The sequence below is a fragment of the Gigantopelta aegis genome, chromosome 4 (genome assembly GCF_016097555.1).
Source record: "Gigantopelta aegis isolate Gae_Host chromosome 4, Gae_host_genome, whole genome shotgun sequence".
Taxonomy (NCBI): domain Eukaryota; kingdom Metazoa; phylum Mollusca; class Gastropoda; order Neomphalida; family Peltospiridae; genus Gigantopelta; species Gigantopelta aegis.
In genome coordinates, this window is record NC_054702.1 from 83,170,708 (window position 1) to 83,195,129 (window position 24,422).

Consider the following 24,422-nt stretch of genomic DNA (forward strand, 5'->3'; position numbering starts at 1 on the left):
TAGTGGCTGTACATTAAACGTGTTTCTGATCGTTCTAATATTTGTACTATGTTAAATTTCATTTTATTTCCTAAAAAATTGTTTTTCCCGTACGTACGAAATTATTTGAAGACAAAATCTAGTTTGGGCTTCTTACAAATATTAAGACGACCAGAAACACATTGAATATACAGACACTGTTATTCTAAACAAGAAAAACGTAGAAATATTTTATTAGTCGGAAACATCTTACAATGCAGCAAACTCAGGAATGTCCCTTTAAGCGGACATTATATTCATAACAAAACAGTGTTTATCAAAAACGTTTATTTTTAATAGAGTTTTAAATACACATTTAGAAGACTACTATTAGTTGTACATTTTATAAAGACTACCGAGAACATCAGCTGACTTGCCAGTGCGAGCTAACTTGAGACAATGTGGTATGGATTGTAGCTGTATCATATTTAACAAGATAAAAACACATGTTTAGCTTTTGAAGACAAATCATTATAAAAAGACAATATTTTCTCTACTGCCATGCCCCAGGAAAAAAAGAAAAAAAGAAGACGTAAACTTAAAAACAATACTGTTTAGGTGGTACAATTTTTATAATTTATTCCATGATAGAGTATATATATTCAAAACTTTTGATGAGGCACCAATTATCCAACTTAAACTGTCCACCATTAATTATTTTATTGGCGGCTAAAACTGATTTAAATTAAATACAGAAACGTAAATACACGTTATGAAATAACTCTTCAAATAAAAACTTAGAAAGAAACACTCAAAGCAAAAGAAAGGAAAGAAAAATAAATAAATAAATAGTTTTTATCTTAACCGAGACAGCGCATTACTCCCAATTAATGAGAAATTCTGCACCTTCATATAGGCCTAGTAAAAGTAATATTTATTTACTTTCGTTTGTATTATCAATTATAACAGCGGCAGGTCTCTTGTTTCTGTCATACAGATAATAACTTGAATACCTGGAATGACGAATTAATAAGCCCTAGCCATGGTGGTGAGTAATGAGTTATTGAAATACTGTTTAAATATAGTTTACACTTCACTGTGTAATGATCGCAAAAAAAACTTAACACGAATTGTCAACAACAGCCAAATATTGAATATTTATTGTTATATGCAGTTCGAAAATGCCATTTTGAAAGTAGTCTCTGTTGCTATATATAATAAAGATTCTAGACGGTTGCAAAATGGCGCTTTAATACCACTTTAATGCCTATGCTGTAATAGTCCTCGACTCCCATTAGACTGGAAAGTAAGTGGCAATATTATTTACAGAATGCAACTTTGGAATCACTCATAAAGTTTTCTTCATTTAGTTACAAGAATTTTTCTCCGTCGTGTATCTAGGCTGGAGATGTTCCGCCGCCGCCTTTCTTATCCAATATAATCACCACACCAGCAACAGCGGCAAGAATGACCGCCACAATAGCCAGACCAAACGATGAACTGAAGTCGTGGCTCCCGTAATATTTGTCAAACGATGCTGCAAAGATGATAACTGCCAGTAAATAGCACACGGCTGAAAGAAACCGAGGAAAAACAATTAGTGACAGATTTTAATACATACATTTACTCTTTCTGAGTCACTGACTCTACATTTAATTTGTATTTTTCATTGTATGTGTATGTTATGTAATACTTTATGCAATAAACTTGTTCATTTGTCTCTGTGTGTATGTATGTGTTGGGGGGGGGGGGAGACGTAGCCCAGTGGTAAAGCGCTAGCTTGGTACTCTTTCTCGTCCCAGCCAGGGAACAAAAACAAAAATATAGCGGGTTTCCTCTCTAATGCCCGGCGCAGACGAGCGTTTTTAACGCATGCGTCTTGCGTTAAAAAACGCATCCGTACGAACGCAGTAAAAACGCATCGTGTGCGACCCCCTCTGCGTTGCGTTTTTTTAACGCTGCGTCGATTTTTCAAATATCAAACATGTTTGATTTTAGACGCATAAACGCATCCGTCTCCTGCCGCATCCATCTAAAAACGCACGTGTGCGCCTACTTGCGTCTGCGTTGCGTTCACATTTTTATATTGACCAATCGTCTGTCTATTTAGTAACATGCCTTTTGAAATGGCCTCTCCAAATGACAGTTTAACAATTAACAATTATTGGTTTCAGTGATGAATAGAACTGTGAAAACAGACCCGACCATTAAAAATGACTAACATGTAAATGTTTCAACACAAATAATTTCCAACTGCTCATCTTTGAAACAAAGACTAGGCATGTGTAATTAACGACATTTCTAAATAGATGAAATTAAAAAATATAAATTATTGCATTCATTGTACTATGCATAATAATAATAATTAAAACAATTGTGAAATAAGAAAGATTTATATCGTAATAGTATATTGTACATAATGTTTTAAATAAAGTTTATTATGTTTTAAAAGGTATTAATAAATTACATTTAATCTTTGTTATTTTTCCTAGAGTAAAGTATATGTAAATTAATTAATAAAAGAAATCGTCAGTGCATCGCAGGAACGCATCGCAGGTAGGCGCACATGAGACGCATCCGTCTGCGTTGAGTCTGCATTTTTTAACGCAGACGCATGCGTTAAAAAACGCTCGTCTGCGCCGGGCATTAGACTGTATGTCAAAATTATCAAAGGTTTGACATCCACTAGTGGTTTTCGTTAACCAAAACAAACTTTAACTTTTAACCCCCCCCCTCTCTCTCTCTCTCTCTCTCTCTCTCTCTCTCTCTCTCTCTCTCTCTGTGTGTGTGTGTGTGTGTGTGTGTGTGTGTGTGTGTGTGTGTGTGTGTGTTTGTTGTGTGTATTTCGAGCTATTAGTTAAATTTCGGTCCTTAAACGCCGAAATAACGAATTTCGACTATACCATCCATAACACTAACATACCAATACAGTCTGGTCGTAGTGTTTTGATATACCATCAAAGAGCCTTCTACCACAAACATACTGACCTGCCGTAAAACAGATGATGGCGTTTACAATAGTGAGATCGCTGACCGACTTGCATTTGTCGGTGAACATCTGCAGGACGACAATGAGGAAGGCCACGTTGATGCCCACGAAGCCAAATGTGGCGAATGCCTGGGTGGCGCCGTACCATTCTGAAAGAAAAAACAAACACACGGTAAACTTATTGAACAACATGTCAGGTAGACGAATATCGTGAGAACATCATTCGTTATTTTTGTTAACACATATTGTTAACATATATACGTGTGATAACATGTGACTGGCTGCTCCTATATGATGACCAGATCGCTAGTGCCATACCATCCAATAAAAAAGAGCGATCGAAATGGATCACTCATTGTCGTTAATAAAATAAAAAATAAAAAAAAAACCAACAAAATAAAACAATTTGCTTGTGAAGCATAATATATAGAAATGAATAAAAATTGTTTCTCCACTCTTCATGTTGAGTTCCAGGATAAAAGCAATAACAAGTTAATGTCTAGGTTGTTGACCTATTATATAGAGAATAATACATGAGTGCCCAATAGATACCATTTATCTCACAGCGAGTTATTTTAAAATGTATCTAACGAACGAATGCGAATTTGATACGTTTTTAAACAGCGAGTTCTGAGATAAATATATAGTATCTAATGGACTCGAATGTATTATTCTATTTCAGACATATCCTCAAAAACAGATTTTAAGCAAATTTTTACATCTTTTTCGACTAAAAGTTATTTACACACGTAAATTGGTCATTGGTTGCATGACACTGGTGACCTGGTCATCACCTAGGACCAGCCAGTCATATGTCTTCAAATTGTTAACACATGTATGTGTGTTAACAACCCATATGTTATGAAAAAAATAATGCATGGTGTTCTCACCAACGGGTGTGTAAGAAATTCCATGGGAAATTAATTCTGCAAGACCCGCGGAGTTCGGAGTTCGCCATTCTTACATTCAAAGAATAAAGTGAATTACATACGTAATAGCGAACACCTATATAGTTGAGGGACCAGCCTGCTCCTCCCTGCGTCTGACGCCTATGATTATCGTCATTCTGACATTTTGACACAAAATAGCCGTAGTTAAGAATTTGCTCAGGTTTTGTTAAATCAAACATTCCTTTTTTAAATAAAGTGTGGCCCATACAAATAGCATTTATTTATATAGTATTTTACCAAGTCATCAGTCTGGACTTAAAAAACTTTTATAAGTATGAGCTCTTGTCGGGGTACTACTACTACTACCACTATTACCATTACTACTGCTACTAAAAAGAGTACTACTACATCGTGGGGCCTTTGAATCGCTCTGATTTAGAGTTCACAGGTCAGGTCAGGTCAGAGCAATCTGTTAGCGCACGCCTGTCATAGCCACAGGTGCCGGCCTCGACCGGCTCCTCCGTCCACGACAGGAAATGTTTGAGGTGGGTGAAAGAAGGATCCCCCCGCACTGGCAGGTGCAAGAGAGCACCAGCAGCCCGACCGGGATCGGTAACAGGTTTTGGTTTTGGTGCTATAGAATTTGGAATGTCCCGTAGGATTAATGCCAAAGGGGAAACGGTGCGCAATTTGAATAAAGGAAATTTGGCGCATTTTTTTAGCGGTACGCCGAATTGGAAACGGGGATTAGAGTTCACTTTCATTTCAACTTATTTTCGTGCTTGTATCCAATTAAGGTTCAAGCACGCTGTCCTGGACGACCCCCCCCCCCCCCCCCCCCCCCCCAGCTATCTGGGCAAGCTATCTGGGCTGTCTGTCCACGATAGTGGGTTAGTTGTTAGTTGGTTAGTGAGAGAGAAAAGGATGTAGTGGCCTTACACCTACCGATTGAGCCCTCATTGGAGCTGCGAACCCTGTACCTACCAGCCTGTAGTCCGATGGCTTAACCACTGCGTCACCGAGGCCGGTTTAGAGTTCATGCGCACTGCGTCTCTATTATACTACGCGTCGCCTCACGTATATAATGGTCTGTCATCGTTATTACAAACACGTAGAAACTGATTACTGGCGACATATGCTCAGTATAGAGTTTAGAAGAGGCGATAGCCCATACATATATCTTTGCTAAACAAATATTGAGGATCTATCACCGCTCCGAACCACCTAGCTACTGCGTTTTGTTCATCATTTATAATATTGTTTTCAGGAAAACGGCGAGACTTCTTGAAATCGGTATTCAGTCAATACAAAGGCTAATACTGAACAACACGTTGCTTGCTTAAACCTGACTGACTTGTAAAACTTGCCACGATTCGGTGGTTTAAATACGTACACAGAGGACTTAACGTCTTGGTCTTTTATTTTTCTTCCTCACTTTTTCTTCGCGGAGTTCCCCATTCTTACCTTCAAAAAAATAAAGTCAATTACACCTGTATAGTTGGCTAACCAGCCATCCCCACCCTGCTTCTGACGCCTATGGTTATCAACATTCTGACACAATAAAATAACCGTATTTTAAAATTCGCTGAGGTGTCGTTAAATCAAACATTCCTTTCCTTAATAAAGTCTGGCCAATACAAATACCATTTAGGTATATAGTGTGACCATTTTACTACTACTACCACCACCACCACTACTACTATTACTATTACTAGTACTAGTACTACTACTGCTACTGCTACTGCTACTGCTACTGCTACTACTGCTACTGCTACTACTGCTACTGCTACTACTGCTGCTGCTGCTTCTGCTTCTGCTGCTGCTACTGCTGCTGCTACTGCTACTGCTACTGCTACTGCTACTGCTACTACTACCACTACCACCACCACCACCACCACCACCACCACCATTACTATTACTACTACTACTACTACTACTACTACAATGTATTACTACTACTACTACTACTACTACTACTACTACTAAACAGATTACTACTACGTCGTGGGCCTTTGATTTAGAGATGACACACACTGCGTTCCTATAATAATACGCCTGGCCGCACTTCCATAATGGTCTGTCATCGTTATTACAAATACATAGAAAATTATTACTGGTGACATATACTCAATATAGGGTTTAAAAGAGGCGAGACAAGACGAGACGAGACATAAACATTTTATTATATACTATAACAGTAAATACATTAATTACAATACATACACAAACACATACACATACACAAACGCATACAATCACACATATCAATATATAATGTAATAATACAGATATTTAATATAGATATACGGGTGAGCCCCCCCCCCCCCCCCCCCCCCCACACACATACGCATTATATATATATATACTGAAAAATATTGAGGAACATGTCTCTACTCCCCTCCCCCCCAACCCCCACTTCCTAGCCACTGCGTTTTGTTCATCATTTATAAGAATGGGGTTTATTTCTCAGGATTACGGCGTGACTTCTTGAAATCGGCATTCAGTCAATTAAAAGGTCAGTATTGAACAGAACGTTGCTTGCTTAAACCTGACTGACTTGTAAAACTTCCCACGATTCGGTGGTTTAAATACGTACACAGAGGACTTAATGTCTTGGTCTTTTATTTTTCTTCCTCACTTTTTCTTTTTTCAAAATACATGTATACAAACCGATACACCACACAAATTTGCAACGATGTATAAAAAGTATAAATTTTGTTTACATTGCAACCTATGGATCATTTCGATCATCAAGTTATAACACCACTATTTAGAAGAAAAAAAAACTTAGGCTACACATGCGCGCGCACAAAAACGCGCTCACAAATATGTTCGGTTCTTGTTTGTTTAATGAGTTTAATATTTTCTTAAATGATAACAATTTATGTTATGTGATAATCTAAAGTTAACAGACTGAAACTACATGGAAAACTACAACTATTTTTCAGTTTACCAAGACCAGTTCCATCCAATGAGCTACACGAGGACACAGCGTTTGATTGAGCGCTACCACACTTTCTCCATAGACCATAATACGAATAGGTATTAACAGTTATATACAGTTTGGCCCATGCAGATACCGTGAACGCAATCCACCTACATATCTGAGCTAAGAGCAGCACAATAAATGCGACTTTCGTCAAAGTGAAAGCACCCATGAAACTATCTTTAATACCTATGATTAGAAAGGTTGTGTCACTGCGGCAAAAGATGCGGCGAGACTTCTTGAAATCGGTATTCAGTCAATACAAAAGCCAATATTGAACAACACGTCGCTTGCTTAAACCTGACCGACTTGTAAAACTTGCCACGATTCGGTGGTTTAAATACGTACACAAAGAGCATAATGTTTTGGTCTTTTCTTTTTCTTTTACACATATTTAAAAAATACATGTATACAAACCGATATACCACAAAAAATGTTTAAATTACAACCTGTGGATCATTTTGATCATCAACTTATTGGTACACCACTATTTTAGAAGAAAACAACTTCAAACGTGCGCTCGCAAATATGTTCGGTTCTTCTTCTTTTTTTTTTTTTAATAAGTATAATATTTTCTTAAATGATAATAATTTATGTTATGTAAATGTAATAATCTAAAGTTAACAGACTGAAACCAAATGAAAAACTGAAAAGATATGTCAGCTTACCAAGACCAGTTCCATCCAATGGGCTACACGAAGACACAGCGTTTGATTGAGCACTACTACACACTCTCCATAGACCATAATACGAATAAGTATTACCAGCTCCATACAGTTTGGCCCATGCAGATACCGTGAACGCAATCCAGCTACATATCTGAGCTAAGAGTAACACGATAAATGCTACTTTCGTCAAAGTGGAAGCGCCCATGAAACTATCTTTGATACCCATGATGAAAGCTGTTGTGTCACTGCGGCAAATTATGTTCTCCGACTCCCCGGTTTGTTTGGAGATACCCTCCACTTTTATAGGTCTCAGTTGCTACAACAAGGTGCAAGGAATAACAAAAACATCTCCAACACACATCCCCATACAAAACGTGTCATTTATTCATTTATCGTTTGAATGGTGAACAACAGCATAACGGGTTCGACCGCGACACCTACGGCTTAGCCTGTCCATTGTCAAATTAGAAAAACGCTAATTTGTATACAAAGTGGCTAATACAATTTTCTTTAACTTAACCACATTTTAATAATGTTCAAGGATAAATTCTATATATCTAAAAATTGGCTAAAGCAAAAGTTGTTCCAGTGTGAGTGCTGGACATCACTACAAAGGTCCAATTATTTATTACTACTTTGTCCAATGACGTAGTAGCAATCATGCGAGACATAGATCTATGGAAATGATAACGGGGCATTTTACACACACAAACATTAACCAGTCCCACCTAACAATCAGCATAATACTAAAGCTACCCACTCATAAAAAAGATTTTGTGTGCCTCTCCCAAAATTATAAAACTAGTGACGCCAATAAGATACGGTAATAAAAACACAAGGTGTAGGCTACATTATGGACAGGATCCATATGGAAAACGTTCGATGAGTCGCAGCAAGCCACGTAACTAATACACATGCCACGTAGCTAATAAGAGAGTTGAGAACATTCTAAGAAATGAACCGCGCATGACATAGGTTTTAGCATGCTGGGTTTCAAGGCACCTGTACACAAGTCTGTTGTTGACATGGCTGCGATGCATTACTGTAGCTGTGAACTCATTGTCTGGCAAACATTATGTAAATGATAATGAGATTACTTCTGCTATGGATGACGTTTTACACCACCATGAGGAAGTTTTCTACACCAGTGGGATCCAAGCATTCTAACATTGTTGGATCTCCAAGAGGATTACGTTGAAAAATAATTATTAAAGGAACATTCCTGAGTTTGCTGCATTGTAAGATGTTTCCGACTAATAAAATATTTCTACGATTATTTAAATTTACATATTAAATATATTTTCTTGTTTAGAATACCAGTGTCTATATATTCAATGTGTTTCTGGTCGTCTTAATATTTTTAAGAAACCCAAACTGGATTTTGTCTTCAAAAATATACTTTAGGAACTAAAATGAAAGTTAACCTAGTACAAATATTAGAACGATCAGAAACACGTTTAATATACAGCCACTAATATTTTATGCAGAAAACTATATTTGATATGTAATTACAATCGTTAAAAAGTCTCTGTCAGTCGACAACATCTTAAAAATTGCAGCAAACTCAGGAATGTCCCTTTAACCAACTCCATCAACGCAGTCCCTCATAGTTAGGCTCTGAACTTTTCAGCGACCCATCATGATTTTATCATTTCCTATCTCTATATAACTGATATATACTTATCATTGCATTGTGTTAGCCAAGACAGTTTATCCCCCCATATCATGGCAAGTCCTAGTATACTAGTATGCTTCGGTTATACCTGTAAATGATCGTCCATCATCAATTGAACATAGTAGCTATATATTCACAGGATTGAAATAACAACAAAAGGATTGCTGCCAACAAAAATACTTTATTTGTGAAAATACACCACCGAGTAACCAATGATCTAATGATGTAAATACAGTAGATTGTGCCTCTTAAACATGTATTCAACCAGTTCACTTTCATTCTTCTCATAACATTGTGTAAGGTTGCTTTTTAGTGCAGCGGATGTTCGAGAATTTGTCCCATGAGACTTATATGGTAACTGAGCTGTTAAATAACCACATTTCGCATTCAAAAAGGATATGTTTTGTTGATAAGCTACACCGAATTAGTTGCATAATTTCAAGGTGATTCTTCTGATTTCAGTTCAAATGACAGAGCTACTAGCTGGGGGGGGGGGGGGGGGGGGGGGGGGGGGGCGCTTTACCACTGGGCTACGTCCCGTCCTTCTGTGGAAAAGGGAAAAGTGCCTATTAAAGATTCCTTGCTACTAACGGAAAAATGTAGCGGGTTTCCTCTGATGACTAAATGTCAGAATTACCAAATATTTGACATCTAATAGCCGATAATTAATTAATCAATGTCCTCTAGTGGTGTTGTTAAACAAAACAAACACACAAACAAATCATTATCCAAGGCTATATACCCCGCTGCTGTGTATATAGCCACTTTATGTTAAGTGCTGCAGTAGGGCACCCTGAATGGATGGAATGATTTCCACTGTATTCCCGTAAATTCCTGATCCGACGCAGAAAAAAAAAATAATCATGCAGCAACACCAATTTAAGTACAGTACATATATCTTTAAAATATAGTATAGTATGAGCTATGTTGGTGTAAGAAATCTAAACTGGTACTTATTTGAGTGATATACAGCATAAAAGTATTCACGAATGGTGCCCTTTATTTTACCTTCAAAATCAGGGAAAATGGTCCTCTTGAGATGTCCATCATCATTGGGATGGTCATGTTTATGAAAAACACTATGTATCAACCACCTGACATTGATTCTCGATTGTCAAAACGACCTTACAAACTCTCTCTCTCTCTCTCTCTCTCTCTCTCTCTCTCTCTCTCTCTCTCTCTCTCTCTCTCTCTCTCTCTCTCTCTCTCTTTATCTCAAATGCACAAGCACATTTTGCTTGTCATAAGAAAGTTGATCGAAGTGCTTTAAAAACATCAAACATAAGAAACATTTTCGACCCTTTTTGGGGTTAAAACTTTGAACCACCCACCCATAATATTTAAAGAAACAAAACAGTAAAGCTATTCTGTTTGTCGAGATTTTATTGCTAGAGTTTAACATTTCCGTTCTTGAAAAATCACGTGAATATGAAGTTGGTTTGGTATCATGATTAAACAATGTCAGTGCGACAAGTAAGAAAAACAATCTTCCTGTTAATATTTCATAAGAAGAGTGGGAGAGGATGGGTGGGATATTATATAGACGGGGATCAAAGGTTTGGTACAGTGGGGAGCTTGAGGGTGTATGCTAATTAATGTTGTGAAGCTTTGCGAACGTACATTGTATATGGTGTCGTGTGTTATTAGCCTGCTGACTAACATTACCATTGATTTTATTGGCCTTCGCAGGCAATTTAATTTGAAAACTATCAATTTAAACCCTGGTAGCTCAGCAGTGTTCCCATCTAGCCCATATTATAAAATATATAGGGGCGGAACATAGCTCAGTAGTGAAGCGTTCGCCTGCTGCCTGGTCGGTCTAGGATCAATCCCCATCGGTGAGCCAATTGAATTATTTCTTGTTTCAGCCATTGCTTCACAACTGTTGTAGCAAAGGCCGTGGTGTGTATTATCCTGTGTGTGGGATTGTGCATATAAAGGAACCCTTGCTAGTAATGGTAAAGACTAGATCATGGAGTGGTGACAGTAAGTTTCCCCTCACCCCTTCATTATCCGTGTTCCCTTTCGGATGCCATATTTATAACCGAATACTTAAATGTGTCGAGTGCCTTGTTAAATAAAGGAAGGAAGGAAGGAAATGTTTTATTTCATGACGCACTCAACACATTTTTTTTACGGTTATATTTCGTCAGACATATGGTTAAGGACCACATAGATATTGAGAGAGGAAACCAGCTGTCGCCACTTTATAGGCTATTCTTTTCGATTAGCAGCAAGAGATCTTTCATATCCATCATCCCACAGACAGGGTAGTACATATGCCAGTCGTGGTGCACTAGCTGGAACGAGAAATAGCCCAATGGGATTACCGACAGGGATCGATCCTAGACCGACCGCGGATCTAGCGAGTACTTTACCACTGGGCTACGTCCCGCCCCCTGTTAAATAAAGACATTTTTTGTCTTTCAAAATCGTTGAGCGCTCGCTTGATGTGCGGTCGGTCTAGGATCGATCCCCGTCGGTGGGCCCTTTGGGTTATTTCGTGTTTCAACCGGTACATCACGACTGGTATATCAAAGGCCGTGGTATGTGCTGACCTGTATGTGGAATGGTGCATATAAAAGATCCCTTGCTACTAATGGAAAAATGTAGCGGGATTCCTCTAATGACTCAGTCCAAAAATTAACAAATGTTTGACATCCATTAATAAGTCGATGTGATCTAGTGGTGTCGTTAAACAAAAACAAACTTTTTGTTTCAAAATCTGTTTGAACTGAATATTTTGCACGTGAAATACAGTACTCGACGGTTGACTGTAAACCAAGGTTATCTAACTTCTAATTGCAGTTCAATGTATTTTAACCATCAACGAGAAATGGGACTTCAGAATTTGTTACTTTGGACATAATAGCCATTTCTGCAGATGAGGTGAATTCCTAGATATCCCGTTGTTTGTTTTAACTCAAAGCAATGTATTGGCGCAAATTGTGTTGCTGGGATTTGTAAAAACGCTTTTAAAATATGTTCTGTTTACTCTGTAGGATGATAGACAATCTGGAACTCGAACATTAAGCATTTACTCGTAAATCTATAGGCTTTGAAAATCTTGAAATGCGCACACACTCACACACACAAACGCACGCGTGCGCGCTGTCCTCGCACGCATGCACACACGCACGCTCGTACGGACGCACACACACACACACACACACTTTGTTCAGAAACAAAAAACTTTGACCATCATATATGTGTTCATAGTATTTATTCAGAATGGAATCACAATTTACAAAGTTGATTGGAGTCTAATGTATATCGTTTTTTTAAATAATAAAAAAAATAATAACAATAATAATAAAAAAATAAATAATAAAAATAAAAATAAAAAACATGTATCATTTCATTGGCTTGGTGAATGGAATCTTCGATAATTCATTGTAAAATAACAACAATGAATTTTCGCATTCTTCGACTTTTCAATTATTCGCAGCTTTTCTTGGTCCTGTATTCAATCATTTGTTACGCCAGTGCCTCAAAAACGTAGTAAACATACATGTATTATTATAAAGATTTTTTAATGCCAAAAATAATTGATAATAAAACATGAAACTTTCAATACGAGTTCATATATCGAATTTTAACAACTAATACTTATTTATAAATATATGAATCATTACAACCTATACATTTTCCCGACGTCATTACATGGTAAATGTGTGCATTGATTTGAAATGAAAACTGGTCAAAAATGATATAAACATATGTGTGGTTTTACTAGTATTAAATGAAATTATGTTTTTAATTATGTGTGATTTTACTTGTCAATCGAAATAAAAGTAAGCTATGCTTTTAAATCTGTGGTTTTAGTTATCAATCCAAATGAAAGTATACTTTTAAATATGTGGTTTTACTTATCAATCCAAATGAAAGTATACTTTTAAATATGTGGTTTTACTTATCAATTCAAATGTAAGTATGTTTTTAAATCTGTGGTTTTACTTGTCAATCCAAATGAAAGTATGCTTTTAAATCTGTGGTTTTACTTGTCAATTCAAATGAAAGTATGCTTTTAAATCTGTGGTTTTACTTGTCAATCCAAATGAAAGTATGCGTTTAAATCTGTGGTTTTAGTTATCAATCCAAATGAAAGTATACTTTTAAATCTGTGGTTTTACTTGTCAATCCAAATGAAACTGTTTTAAACCATGTATGTGCAATAAGCAAACATACATATACAGCTGTAAATACGCTAATAGGAAACCAAATATTCTTGTCTTTGTTATAATTAATTTTAATTAAAAAAAATTAAGACAATGAAGACTATTTTCAATTAAAATGAGATACTCTTCAACTGCCACTGTGGGGAGCAGGTAAACCGTCACTGCTGAAACTCAGTTACGTCATCTAAAATATCGTCGCCAAATGTTGATGATTCTTTTATCCTAGTTTATGACGCTCATATTACATTTCTGACACGCCACACATCTTCCTAAACACTAAAACACTTCAACGATGTGGACAGTCGTCTGTTGGAATAACAAGCTAAGTAACGGAACCAGTCCCGTGGCCAGCGTTTTGGTTGGTTAAAGAATATCTGATTTCCGGCCAAACAAACGTTGCAATTTAAAACAATGATTATTGTGAAGACAGTTGAAACTCAAAGCAGAGACTACTGATGATGAATATGTTTGCATCAACCAGGGCTCAGAGAAAGGACACATGTATTGTTAAAATGTAGCATGTTGTACATTTTTTTATTTTGGGGGTCTCTCAGATGATATTTTATGCATTTTAAATGATACACAGATCATACTCTGGATCAAGGAAATAAAGCAATATGAACTGGTGCTGGCAGTTCAGAGTCGTCTGTTCTAATCAGTCACTTGATTAACGTTAATAACATTTTTGGTAAAACAAATTCCGGAAAAATAATTCCTTTAGGTTGATCTCCCTGTTGGTTCGGTCTAACCAGTACACGTACGTGTACGAGCTAACAAGGCTGTTGAGACTGTTGAGACTGTTGAGACACACCTCCTGTCTTGAGTCTTCCGTCCAGTAGTAGCAGCACCCCCACCACAAGCTCCAGCAGAAGGGCCACAACAGCAAAACCAAACGCATATCCAAGGTCAGGGTCGACAGCGTTACTCGTGTTCGGGTTAGTATAATAAGTGACTGAATCGAAAAATGCTCCATATACGCCCACAGCTATCAACCAACACAGAGCTACAAAAAATGAAAATAAAGATGATAATAATAATTATTATTATTATAATAATACATAATTATAATGATGATAATGATGATGACGACGACGACGACGATGATGATAATAAATGATGATGATGATGATAATAATGGCGGTGATGATGATAACACCAATAATGATGATTAGAATAATGATAATAATGACGATGATGATGATATTTGTAATATCGTACATGGTTCACTCATTTGGTCAGATTTTATTGCCACTCAATCTTCAAAGTCTTCGTCCATCGGTAAATGACTAACATGTCATATGGTCATGTTATACTAGTATCATCTGAAATACGATGACCGTATAGGAGAATAGTTTTACTCACCCACCCACTAACTCACTGACTCATTTACCTATACCCACTCACTCACTCCATCCCCTTCACCCTGAGTCCATCCACCCACATTTCCCTCTCTAGGAGGTGCATGCATGCATATTAACTTAAAGTATTGTAATGTTCATGTTTTGTAGTTTGAAGACAAATGTTATAAAAAATCACCTGTAATAAAGCAGTAGATGGCATTAAATATGTTGAGATCCTTTAGTCCGTTGCATTTGCTAGAGAATATCTGAAGAGTGACGACCAACAATACCACATCTATTCCAACAAATCCAAACACGGCAAATGTCTGAGAAATGGCCATCCAAGCTACAAAATAAAAAGTTTTTAAATTTTAAATATTATTAGGAAGAACATATCTTGCAGTAAAAAAATTAAGTTCTACTTGTCCTACTATTAATACTGAAACTACCACTACTAGGGGTTGGATTTAACTTAGTCGGTTGAGTGCTCGCTTAAGGTGTTTGCGTCGCAGGATCGAACCACCTCGGTAGTTCCATTCAACTAATTTGTTTTTTCTCGTTCCAACCAGTGCACCACAACTGGTCACAGGCCGTGGCATGTGACAAAATTTAGTGGGTTTCCTCTGATGACTATGTGTCAGAATTACCAAATGTTTGACATCCAGTAGCCGATGATTAATTAATCAATGTGCTTCAGCGGTGTCGTTAAACAAAACAAACTTTAACTACTACTACTACTACTACTACTACTACTACTACTACTACTACTACTACTACTACTATTATTATTATTATTACTACTACTGCTACTATTACTATTATTATTACTACTACTACTACTAAAATTACACTAACAATAATCTTTAACTTTATTAGAATAATGTTAAAAACCTAAATATTTAGTCAGAATAATATCATTTAAATACAGGTTCTAATGGTATCACCACTTGTTATAATATAACTGAGTTCACTAGGGTAGGTACTGGGTTCGTATCCCTGCTCCGGCTCTTACTCAGAACGAGCTGTAACAAGTTAAATGCACTAAAAAATTAATCATTAACCCACATAGACAGCCACACCCCGATTCCTTTTTATTGTGATCAGAAAAATGGAAATGTTGTATTTTAACACCTGAAATTGAAAATGTTCTCGACGGAACAAGCAGTTTCTGGCAGTTTGGGCCATTGCACTCCCAGTCCCCCCTCCCTTTAAGGCCCTGCTAGACAGCTGAAATATGCGGCAGGAAACGTGCTTGAAAAGGTAAGTCACAGGGGATAACCGCATGCGGGTAACTGTAGTTACTCGCATCCAAGATGGCGGGGGACGCATATGATGAGTATTAATCGATGTGAATGTCCATTCTTAACGGGCATTTTTGAGATGTCAATATACAGAGACTTCATGAAATATATAAAATATGCATTTTTGAAGCATACGTTTAAAAAAAAATTGTATTTGGGAATTAGATAACGGACATCAAAAATCGCTATGATGTTGGTAACTGAAAGTGTCAACGTCATGAGGATGTGGGTATCTGTTACGGTTGGATGAGGGTAACGGTTTGATGCAGAATGCCGTTCAAATCACAAATAATTCAAAATTGGGTGATTAATTACTTTAATCTGAATATAAAACGAAATGACTCGACGGTAATGTCATACTCTATTCTGTAATAATATAATATAGCTTTATGTCTTTATAGTCTTCTTGTATTAAATTTCAAGATTGAAATAGTCCGACATATTACCCAAACTCTGAAAGATGAAAAGACAATTACCTCAAACGAAAATTTAATGTCAGATTATACCAAAATTAAAATTAAAATATACTCCCGATATTTTACTGAATCACACACGCATGCACGCTTTTCATTCAGTTATGTATTTTGTGTTGAACATCGAACTGCCCCGGCAAGGGAGAATAATATAATAATAATATAATAATAATAATAATAGAGCTTACCTCGGCAGCAGCCACTTGTACGAAGCTGTCCAACGTCTTTAGATATGAGTGCTTCAACTAAACTTAGTTTTGCCAATTGATATAGTTATTAGCTGTGGAATTGGACCAAAAGACATTCGAACTACTGTCCTGTCAGTACAAATGCATGACCACTATACACATATCAAGGCATCCGTATCCAACAAATTGCATAGGTTAGAGTCCAAGATCATTGTCTGAGAAACTTGATAGAAAGTAACTTGCCTTCGTGCCCCTCTTTTGAAGAAAACGTTTGCCTTGGTGCCCCTCCAAGTTCCAACTTGCTTTAGTGCCCTAATGTTTGTTATTAAACCAAAGGCAAAACTTGCCCCCCCCCCCCCCGTTATTCACAATGGGGCCGTTCAAATGTTACGTAACGTTATTATGTCAAAATTAGACACCCTCCCTCCCCCTTTATTACACCGCGGTGGAAGAGGTACCCATGTGATATTTATCGTCTCTTTAGAGGTCATGAGGTGTCACACAGTACAACCCCGCATATATGTTAATCGAAAAGTGTGCACATGGTTCTTTCGATTCATATTTTCAAATCGGAAAAATATTTGCTATATAATTAATGTTAGCAGCATAATTTAACAAAAAAATTAATAATTTTTTGAATATGTTTGTAATATTGTTTGTGTAAACTTCATTGATGTGTGGTGTAGGAAAGCACAGTTTCAATGATAAATAGCTAAATGAAGTAGCCACAACATGACGTCATTTTTGTTCATTGGTGTGCGGTGTAATAAATAAAATACAATACTCGCTCCCGTGTGAGACCGTTTATATTACAACTCGTGTGTAATATAAACGGTCCCACACGGGAACTCGTTTAGTATTCTCTATGTAACACTCCGTAACGCTGGGTCATACGCCTCCAAAATATTACGTAACATTTGGAAACCCCACCCCACCCCTTCCATTCACAAACAAGTCATGCGATGGGTGTAATGTAATTTTAATGTACTCTTTTGCAATTTGGAAAAGCGCAGATATCGATTTCAACTCGATTTATAATCCTTATTGAGTGTATACATCTAGCTATAATTAACTAGGCCTAAAGAAGAAAAAAGAACTAATAATAAAAAGCAGTGCGCTACATAACGCTGCTAAATACACCCACCCATCCCCTGTAACGCCACATAATGTTTGGACCTACACCCCTCGAGCATTACGTAATATTTGAATGGCCCCAATGTGCATTTTGATGGTGTGTGTGAAAATAGTATTGGCTCGGGTGGAGGATGTATCGCACAAATAGCACATGTAATAATCTGAAAAAGAAAATGAAGGGGAAAACATAAGAATGTTTTGTTTTACTGTTTCTAGACGCACAATGTCATGACGATCATTAGTTATGAAGAGACAACTACAGCAGTTACTCTCATCCTACAGCTACGTTCATCACTGCAGTTACCCGCATCCCTTTTGTCAGATACCCACATCCCATCTGAAGCTGACTAGACAGTTACCTACATCATCGCTTTGAAGTTACCTTCATCATGCCTAACTTTGTGATTTCATTATCAGCCGAATTACACAACTTATCCTTAGTGCATCGATTCAAAATATATTCATACTAAACCAACTGCCGATACGCTCTATTAAAATGTGAATGTAATGCTTAGAAATACGAAAATTCACATAGTTTAATACTCATCATGTGCGTCCTCCGCCATCTTGGATGCGAGTAACTACAGTTACTCGCATGCGGTTATCCCCTGTGAAAGTGCAGACGTCCATTTGGCCTAGAAGGAGACCTCAAACACGTGTTAATGTGAGGGCATTTGGCAAACGGACTGTCCTGAGCGTGTAGGCATTAAAACTGGAGGTGCGGAATATATAGCTCAGGGTTAGAGTGATCAGGTTATCTCCCCATCTCAGTCAGTGCCCGACCACTGGTACATCAAAGGCATGTCTATGTCTATGAGGAAATGCACATAAAAAATCTCTTTCTGTTTTATCCTTAGTAGTACCCTATGTGGCGGCAGCGAGTTTCATATTTTTCTCTGAATCGAACATGTAACCGTAGTTTGTGAAATGTGCCGAGCTGTCGTTAAATTGTTTTTCTTTCATGTTTTATTAAAATTAGTAGTGAGCTGGGTTAATCTATTTATAAGTAATAACTACCTTTGACTCAGGTATTTTAAATACCGTTTGACGGATGGAATAAACAAAAATGTTTCCTTTCAAAACTCCACACTGAACTACATAATTATATTACACACATTCATATTCTAATCAAATGAATGTAGGTACATGTATATTGTAATTTTTACCATAGGTACTTGATGACAGGATAATAAACCATTTCCCAATGACACTAGTACATGATACGGTGGTTACTGCATTGAGTTAGTCACTGTGATTGAAAGCCCAATGTCCGATAAACATTCAGTACTATTTTTGTTTTGTTTTATTTTGTTTTAACAGCACCCTATCCTAAGCATTTTGATTCGCGTTTTATTCCCGGCCAGAACGAAGTGAGGATTTTACCCCGCCCATAATGCAAATTTTAAAACACGAAACTACATGAGAAAATTTTTAAAATAAGTAAAAGAATACTTTTACAGCTTAATTTATATCATATGCTTCTTGAAAAATACCTTATGAAGTTGATATAATCAGGTATTAAAAACACTTCATCAGGACCATATATATTTTTTAATTATTTCAAGTCAGTTTTCAAATTTATATTTTTGCCTTCAGTGTCGGGAAAACGCTAGTTAAGCAACAGAAGTCAGAAACTTAGGACAATCTCTTTAACTTCTATACCGTGTTGTTGTGACCATGGCCAGGTGCATCAAAGGCTAGAGGTCGTCAAGGACTCTTTGAATCCATGGGATGCATAAGCGTACGAGACAGGGGGGCAGGGGACGGGGGGTAAGTGCCCCCCCCCCCTCCCAGTGCTGGAACAAAACCTCAAATTCGGGCAAAAATGATGCAGATATTCGGGGAAAATGTGCTAACCTGAGACTTTTTTACCACGTATTTCCATCATTCTACAATCAAAATTAGTTATAATCTATGTAAAAATGCGTAGTGATTCGATTGCTATCCTATATAACTGTTTTGGTAGTAATGCTAATATGAATAAATGTTATTATCCATATTCTGGTATTTTCGGTAATTCGGGCAAAAATGGGAGCCCGTACGCCTATGATGGGAAGTGGGGCTAACATTCACTATTATTAAAAAATAATTTACTTACTAACGGCGATCCCGTCCATCGAGGCGCACCCAGCGGTTATTGGATTAGTATTAGGGCATATTCTCCAGAGTCCATATGCACTGTAGGTCTGTTTGGATTGATCAGTGTACTTGTATCCCCATCCAGTGGTGGTGAAGGCGGTGAAATTACACACAACCGCTACAAGGAGAATTATGAACGCAATCTTCTTCATTAGCGTAGCCGCTTTGAAACTGGCCATTATACCACCAGCCATGATTATACTCGTCAAATAATTGTCTTTAATATCAATATTACGAGTAAATATTGTCCAAAACGTTGATAACTTTGTTGAAATAACATATATGTATAGACCTCCAATACACTAATAACGCGTTGACCTTTTACGCATTGTGGGTTTTTGTTTTGACAACCGCCAAACTCCCATTTTCAATTCATTCTTCTTTAGCAGTAATGCCGTCTTTATGATAAGAGTATTCCTTTCAATATCACACTGTAGAATAATGCGATCTCACTCGATGTATGACTACAGTGATTGTATAGGAGACCGGCGTAGTGGTTAGGCCATCGGTCTACAGGCTGGTAGGTACTGGGTTCGGATCCCAGTCGAGGCATGGGATTTTTAATCCAGATACCGACTCCAAACACTGAGTGAGTGCTCTGCAAGGCTCAATGGGTAGGTGTAAACCACTTACACTGACCAGTGATCCATAACTGGTTCAACAAAGGCCATGGTTAATGCTATCCTGCCCGTGGGAAGCGCAAATAAAAGATCCCTTGCTGCTAATCGGAAAGAGTAGCCCATGTAGTGGCGACAGCGGGTTTCCTCTAAAACATCTGTGGTCCTTAACCATATGTCTGACGCCATATAACCGTAAATAAAATGTGTTGAGTGCGTCGTTAAATAAAACATTTCTTTCTTTTTTGATTGTATAGGAAATATGTTAACAAGTATGAATACCAATACAGTATAAAGATCGTTCTATTTTTATACGGATTGGGATGAGTGAAACGAAAGAAAAGAAATATCTGTTTAACGTTACCTCTGAACATTTTAAAAGGCTATTAATGCTAAAACACGTTGTGGAGAGAGAGAGAGAGAGAGAGAGAGAGAGAGAGAGAGAGAGAGAGAGAGAGAGAGAGAGAGAGAGAGAGAGAGAGAGAGAGAGAGAGAGGAGAGAGAGAGAGAGAGAGAGAGAGAGAGAGAGAGAGAGAGAGAGAGGGAGGGAGAGAGAGAGAGAGACAGAGAGAGAGAGAGAGAGAGAGACAGAGAGAGAGAGGGAGGGACAGAGAGAGAGGGGAGGGAGAGAGACAGAGAGAGTAATACAGAGAGAAAGAAAGGAGAGAGAGAGAGAAAGAGAGAGAGCATGAGAGAGAGCATGAGAGAGACAGAGAGAGAGAGAGAGAGAGAGAGAGAGAGAGAGAGAGAGAGAGAGAGAGAGAGAGAGAGAGAGAGAGAGAGAGAGAGAGAGAGAGAGAGAGGGAGCATCAGAGAGAGACAGAAAGAGAAGGATATATATATATATATATATATATATAGAGAGAGAGAGAGAGAGAGAGAGAGAGAGAGAGAGAGAGAGAGAGCGTCGTTAAATAAAACATTCCTTCCTTCCTTCCTTCCTTCTATACAGATTGCTTCTTCCAAAAAAGCAGCAATGGATATTTTATATGTATATACAGTACATACCACAGACTTCGATGTACCAGTCGTCCAGATACCGACTCCTAACCCCGAGTGAGTGCTCCGCAAGGCTCAATGGATAGGTGTAAACCACTTGCACTGACCAGTGATCCATAACTGGTTCAACAAAGGCCATGGTTTGTACTATCATGCCTGTGGGAAGCGCAAATAAAAGATCCCTTGCTGCTAATCGCCATGTAGTGGCGACAGCGGATTTCCTCTCAAAATCTATGTGGTCCTTAACCATATGTCTGACGCCATATAACCGTAAATAAAATGTGTTGAGTGCGTCGTTAAATAAAACATTTCTTTCGATGTACCAGTCGAAGCTAAGGCACTTGTTGAAATTAAAAACAAAACAAAAAACTTCCAGCGCTCGATATTGCGACCCATTCTTTATTAGACGAGGGCTAACAAACAGTTACATCCCGCTCCTGTGACAAGTGGATATTCAATTGTGAATCGAAATATTATTCTTCATGAGTCGAATTTACGAAGCGTGTAATTACATTCATTTACAATTGCTTAAACACCTGCATTTAAAAAAGACAATCTTTGTAAATTCGGTCCTTTATATTCATTATACTGTAGTTTATGTATATGTTTATTTTGTTTACTAGAGTATCACATGACAATATACATACAATATTCATACTATATATAATCACGTATTGTCACTCAGCCTACATAGGCTTATGAGATACTTAAAACATAAAATGCGAAATATCATTCATATAAAATATAATATGTATATGTATATAAAAGCAAAAATGTATTACATAATTTAAAAAATATTAATAAAATCTAATTTCGTAATTAGACCATACTATATAAAATTATTTTAAAAATCGTATTCCGCAGAAACCACCTAAGGTAAAGTGTATATTAAAATAATCGATGATACGTCTTATATAGGTTTTCTTATTTTTGAAATGTTTTTCGTTTTTGAAACACATTAAAAAGAGTTCTTGCTATTAAAAATTGATTTTCCTGTTTTATTATTAAAATTACTTTGTTATAAACTGAAAGGGTTTTTAAATCGCATATTAACAACTAAAGGATATCTAAGATATTCGTAAAAAGGGCATAAAAATAAAACGTGTTTCATCTTCAGCACTATGCCGACAAAAGGGACACACTCGTTCTATTAATGGGATTGGAGGCCTGTGATATCTTCCTGTTTCTAGACATACGGGAAGGTTACCAGCTCTAAATTTAGATAAAACTTTTCTATAGGGTCTAGGAACCATTAAATGTGTATACTTTTCTGGTAAAAAAAAAATCATTTTTAAATTGCCTGTAAAATCTAAGTTTCCATATCTCTTTAAACCAATTATACTCATCGTTTCTTTATAACATAACCGTAACTGATCTTAATGCTGTTCTGACCGGCTTGTTCAACTCTCTTTCCAAGTTAATATCTGTTTTATATGCAACAGTCTGTATACGTTTTGTCCATGATTTTGCATGTCTTTTAGACCACTTGTGGATTTGTGATAAAAGTCTTTCACCGTTTATGTTTTCTAACTTAAACAATTGTTTGAACACCTCAACATGTTGTTTTGTTACACAAGAGAACCAGCCCATGTTGCCACGCGTTGCTATGTATTTGAGCTCGTCCGCCTGGAGCCAAGAAAGAAACGACACGCTCTGTTCTTTCTTAACAGTATTCACTACGCCGTGTCCATACAGTTCCCATATAGCTGAACCATAATGTATATTAATAGACCTCTTTCACATTCCACTGCGCATGTCTGTGTCGCGGGAACCCAAAAATTCTGTTGACATCCAACAAAGACTTATTGAAGACATTTATGAATTATTGCTTATCACGAAATAAAAATATATTTTGTTGTTAACGCCCGAGAAACCATCGGTTCGGATCCGTATACAGTAAATATCGAATATGGGCTGAAATAATATTAATGTGTGTGCGTATGCGCGTGTGTATGTATGCAGATATTTATCGTATTTAACATGATTTAAATATTTATTAAGCATTATACGGATAAATACATTCAGGATTTCTTTTCACCCAGTTATTTTGTTCGGTATTTGGAATAAAATTAAATGATACATATGAAATTTGAGCTACGGTGGTAACGGTACTATAAAATATTAGAATTAGGGCACAATCTGTAGTGGAGGGACGCAGTCTAGTTGGTGGGGACGTGGGCAAAAGCCATATTTTAAACCGGGTTTATAAAAGTGGGGCTACAATCTCTCCACCCCCCCCCCCCCCCCCCACCACCACCTCCGTCTTCTCGGTTGCTACCGACCTGAGAATGGTCAAAAATGTAATTGTATTGCATATACAGCTATTTATATTCGAAGCAAGATTATTTATCTTAAGAAACATGTAAATTTTATTTATAACCGACTAGCCGACAGCTTGATAATATGGCTACAAATTCAGGATAGTCTCTTTATTATAAACTCATGAGGGTTTATTATGCGCAGTTATAAGGCCAATCTGATTAAAATTAGCTCTATTGGTCTACCAGTAGATCTAACAGCACTGCGTGGACTCCCATGTCCAGGTGACATTTCGTCTAAATAATAATTTTAATATATCGACAATTCACACTTCGCCTTTTATAACGTTATTTGGGAGCATACAAATTCTAAAATTATCTGGCGAGACTATGTATGCGGCCGCCGTACCGCAAACCATTATCAATACATACGGGCCGGGTTAGGCGACTGCTCATCTGCAGTATATATAACTCCAGGTGTTTAAATTTTTTTAAAGAACTGAATCAATCTTCAATTTTACATTACAAATTATTTATTTTATAAAATAAAACATGTTTTAATGCATTGTTGAGATCGGTCTGGTGAGATACATGTTTGTTTTGTGTGTGTGTGTGGGGGGTGGGGGGGG

The 24,422-nt window shown here is 37.2% G+C and overlaps 2 protein-coding genes across 2 annotated transcripts; both read right to left on the bottom strand.

Annotated features, from left to right (window-relative positions):
* Nucleotides 1–291: 291 nt before the first annotated feature.
* LOC121370034 lies at nt 292–10,231 on the bottom strand. The gene is made up of 4 exons (XM_041495131.1): nt 10,175–10,231; nt 7,492–7,807; nt 2,947–3,096; nt 292–1,531 (listed from the first exon to the last, which is right to left on the bottom strand). Exons 1-4 carry the CDS (start codon nt 10,229–10,231, stop codon nt 1,356–1,358), a joined length of 699 nt encoding a protein of 232 aa, XP_041351065.1. The 3' UTR covers nt 292–1,355.
* Nucleotides 10,232–12,372: 2,141 nt separating this feature from the next.
* On the bottom strand, nt 12,373–20,345 carry LOC121372317. The gene is made up of 3 exons (XM_041498611.1): nt 19,879–20,345; nt 14,881–15,030; nt 12,373–14,347 (listed from the first exon to the last, which is right to left on the bottom strand). Exons 1-3 carry the CDS (start codon nt 20,111–20,113, stop codon nt 14,115–14,117), a joined length of 618 nt encoding a protein of 205 aa, XP_041354545.1. The 5' UTR covers nt 20,114–20,345; the 3' UTR covers nt 12,373–14,114.
* Between the last annotated feature and the right edge of the window lie 4,077 nt (nt 20,346–24,422).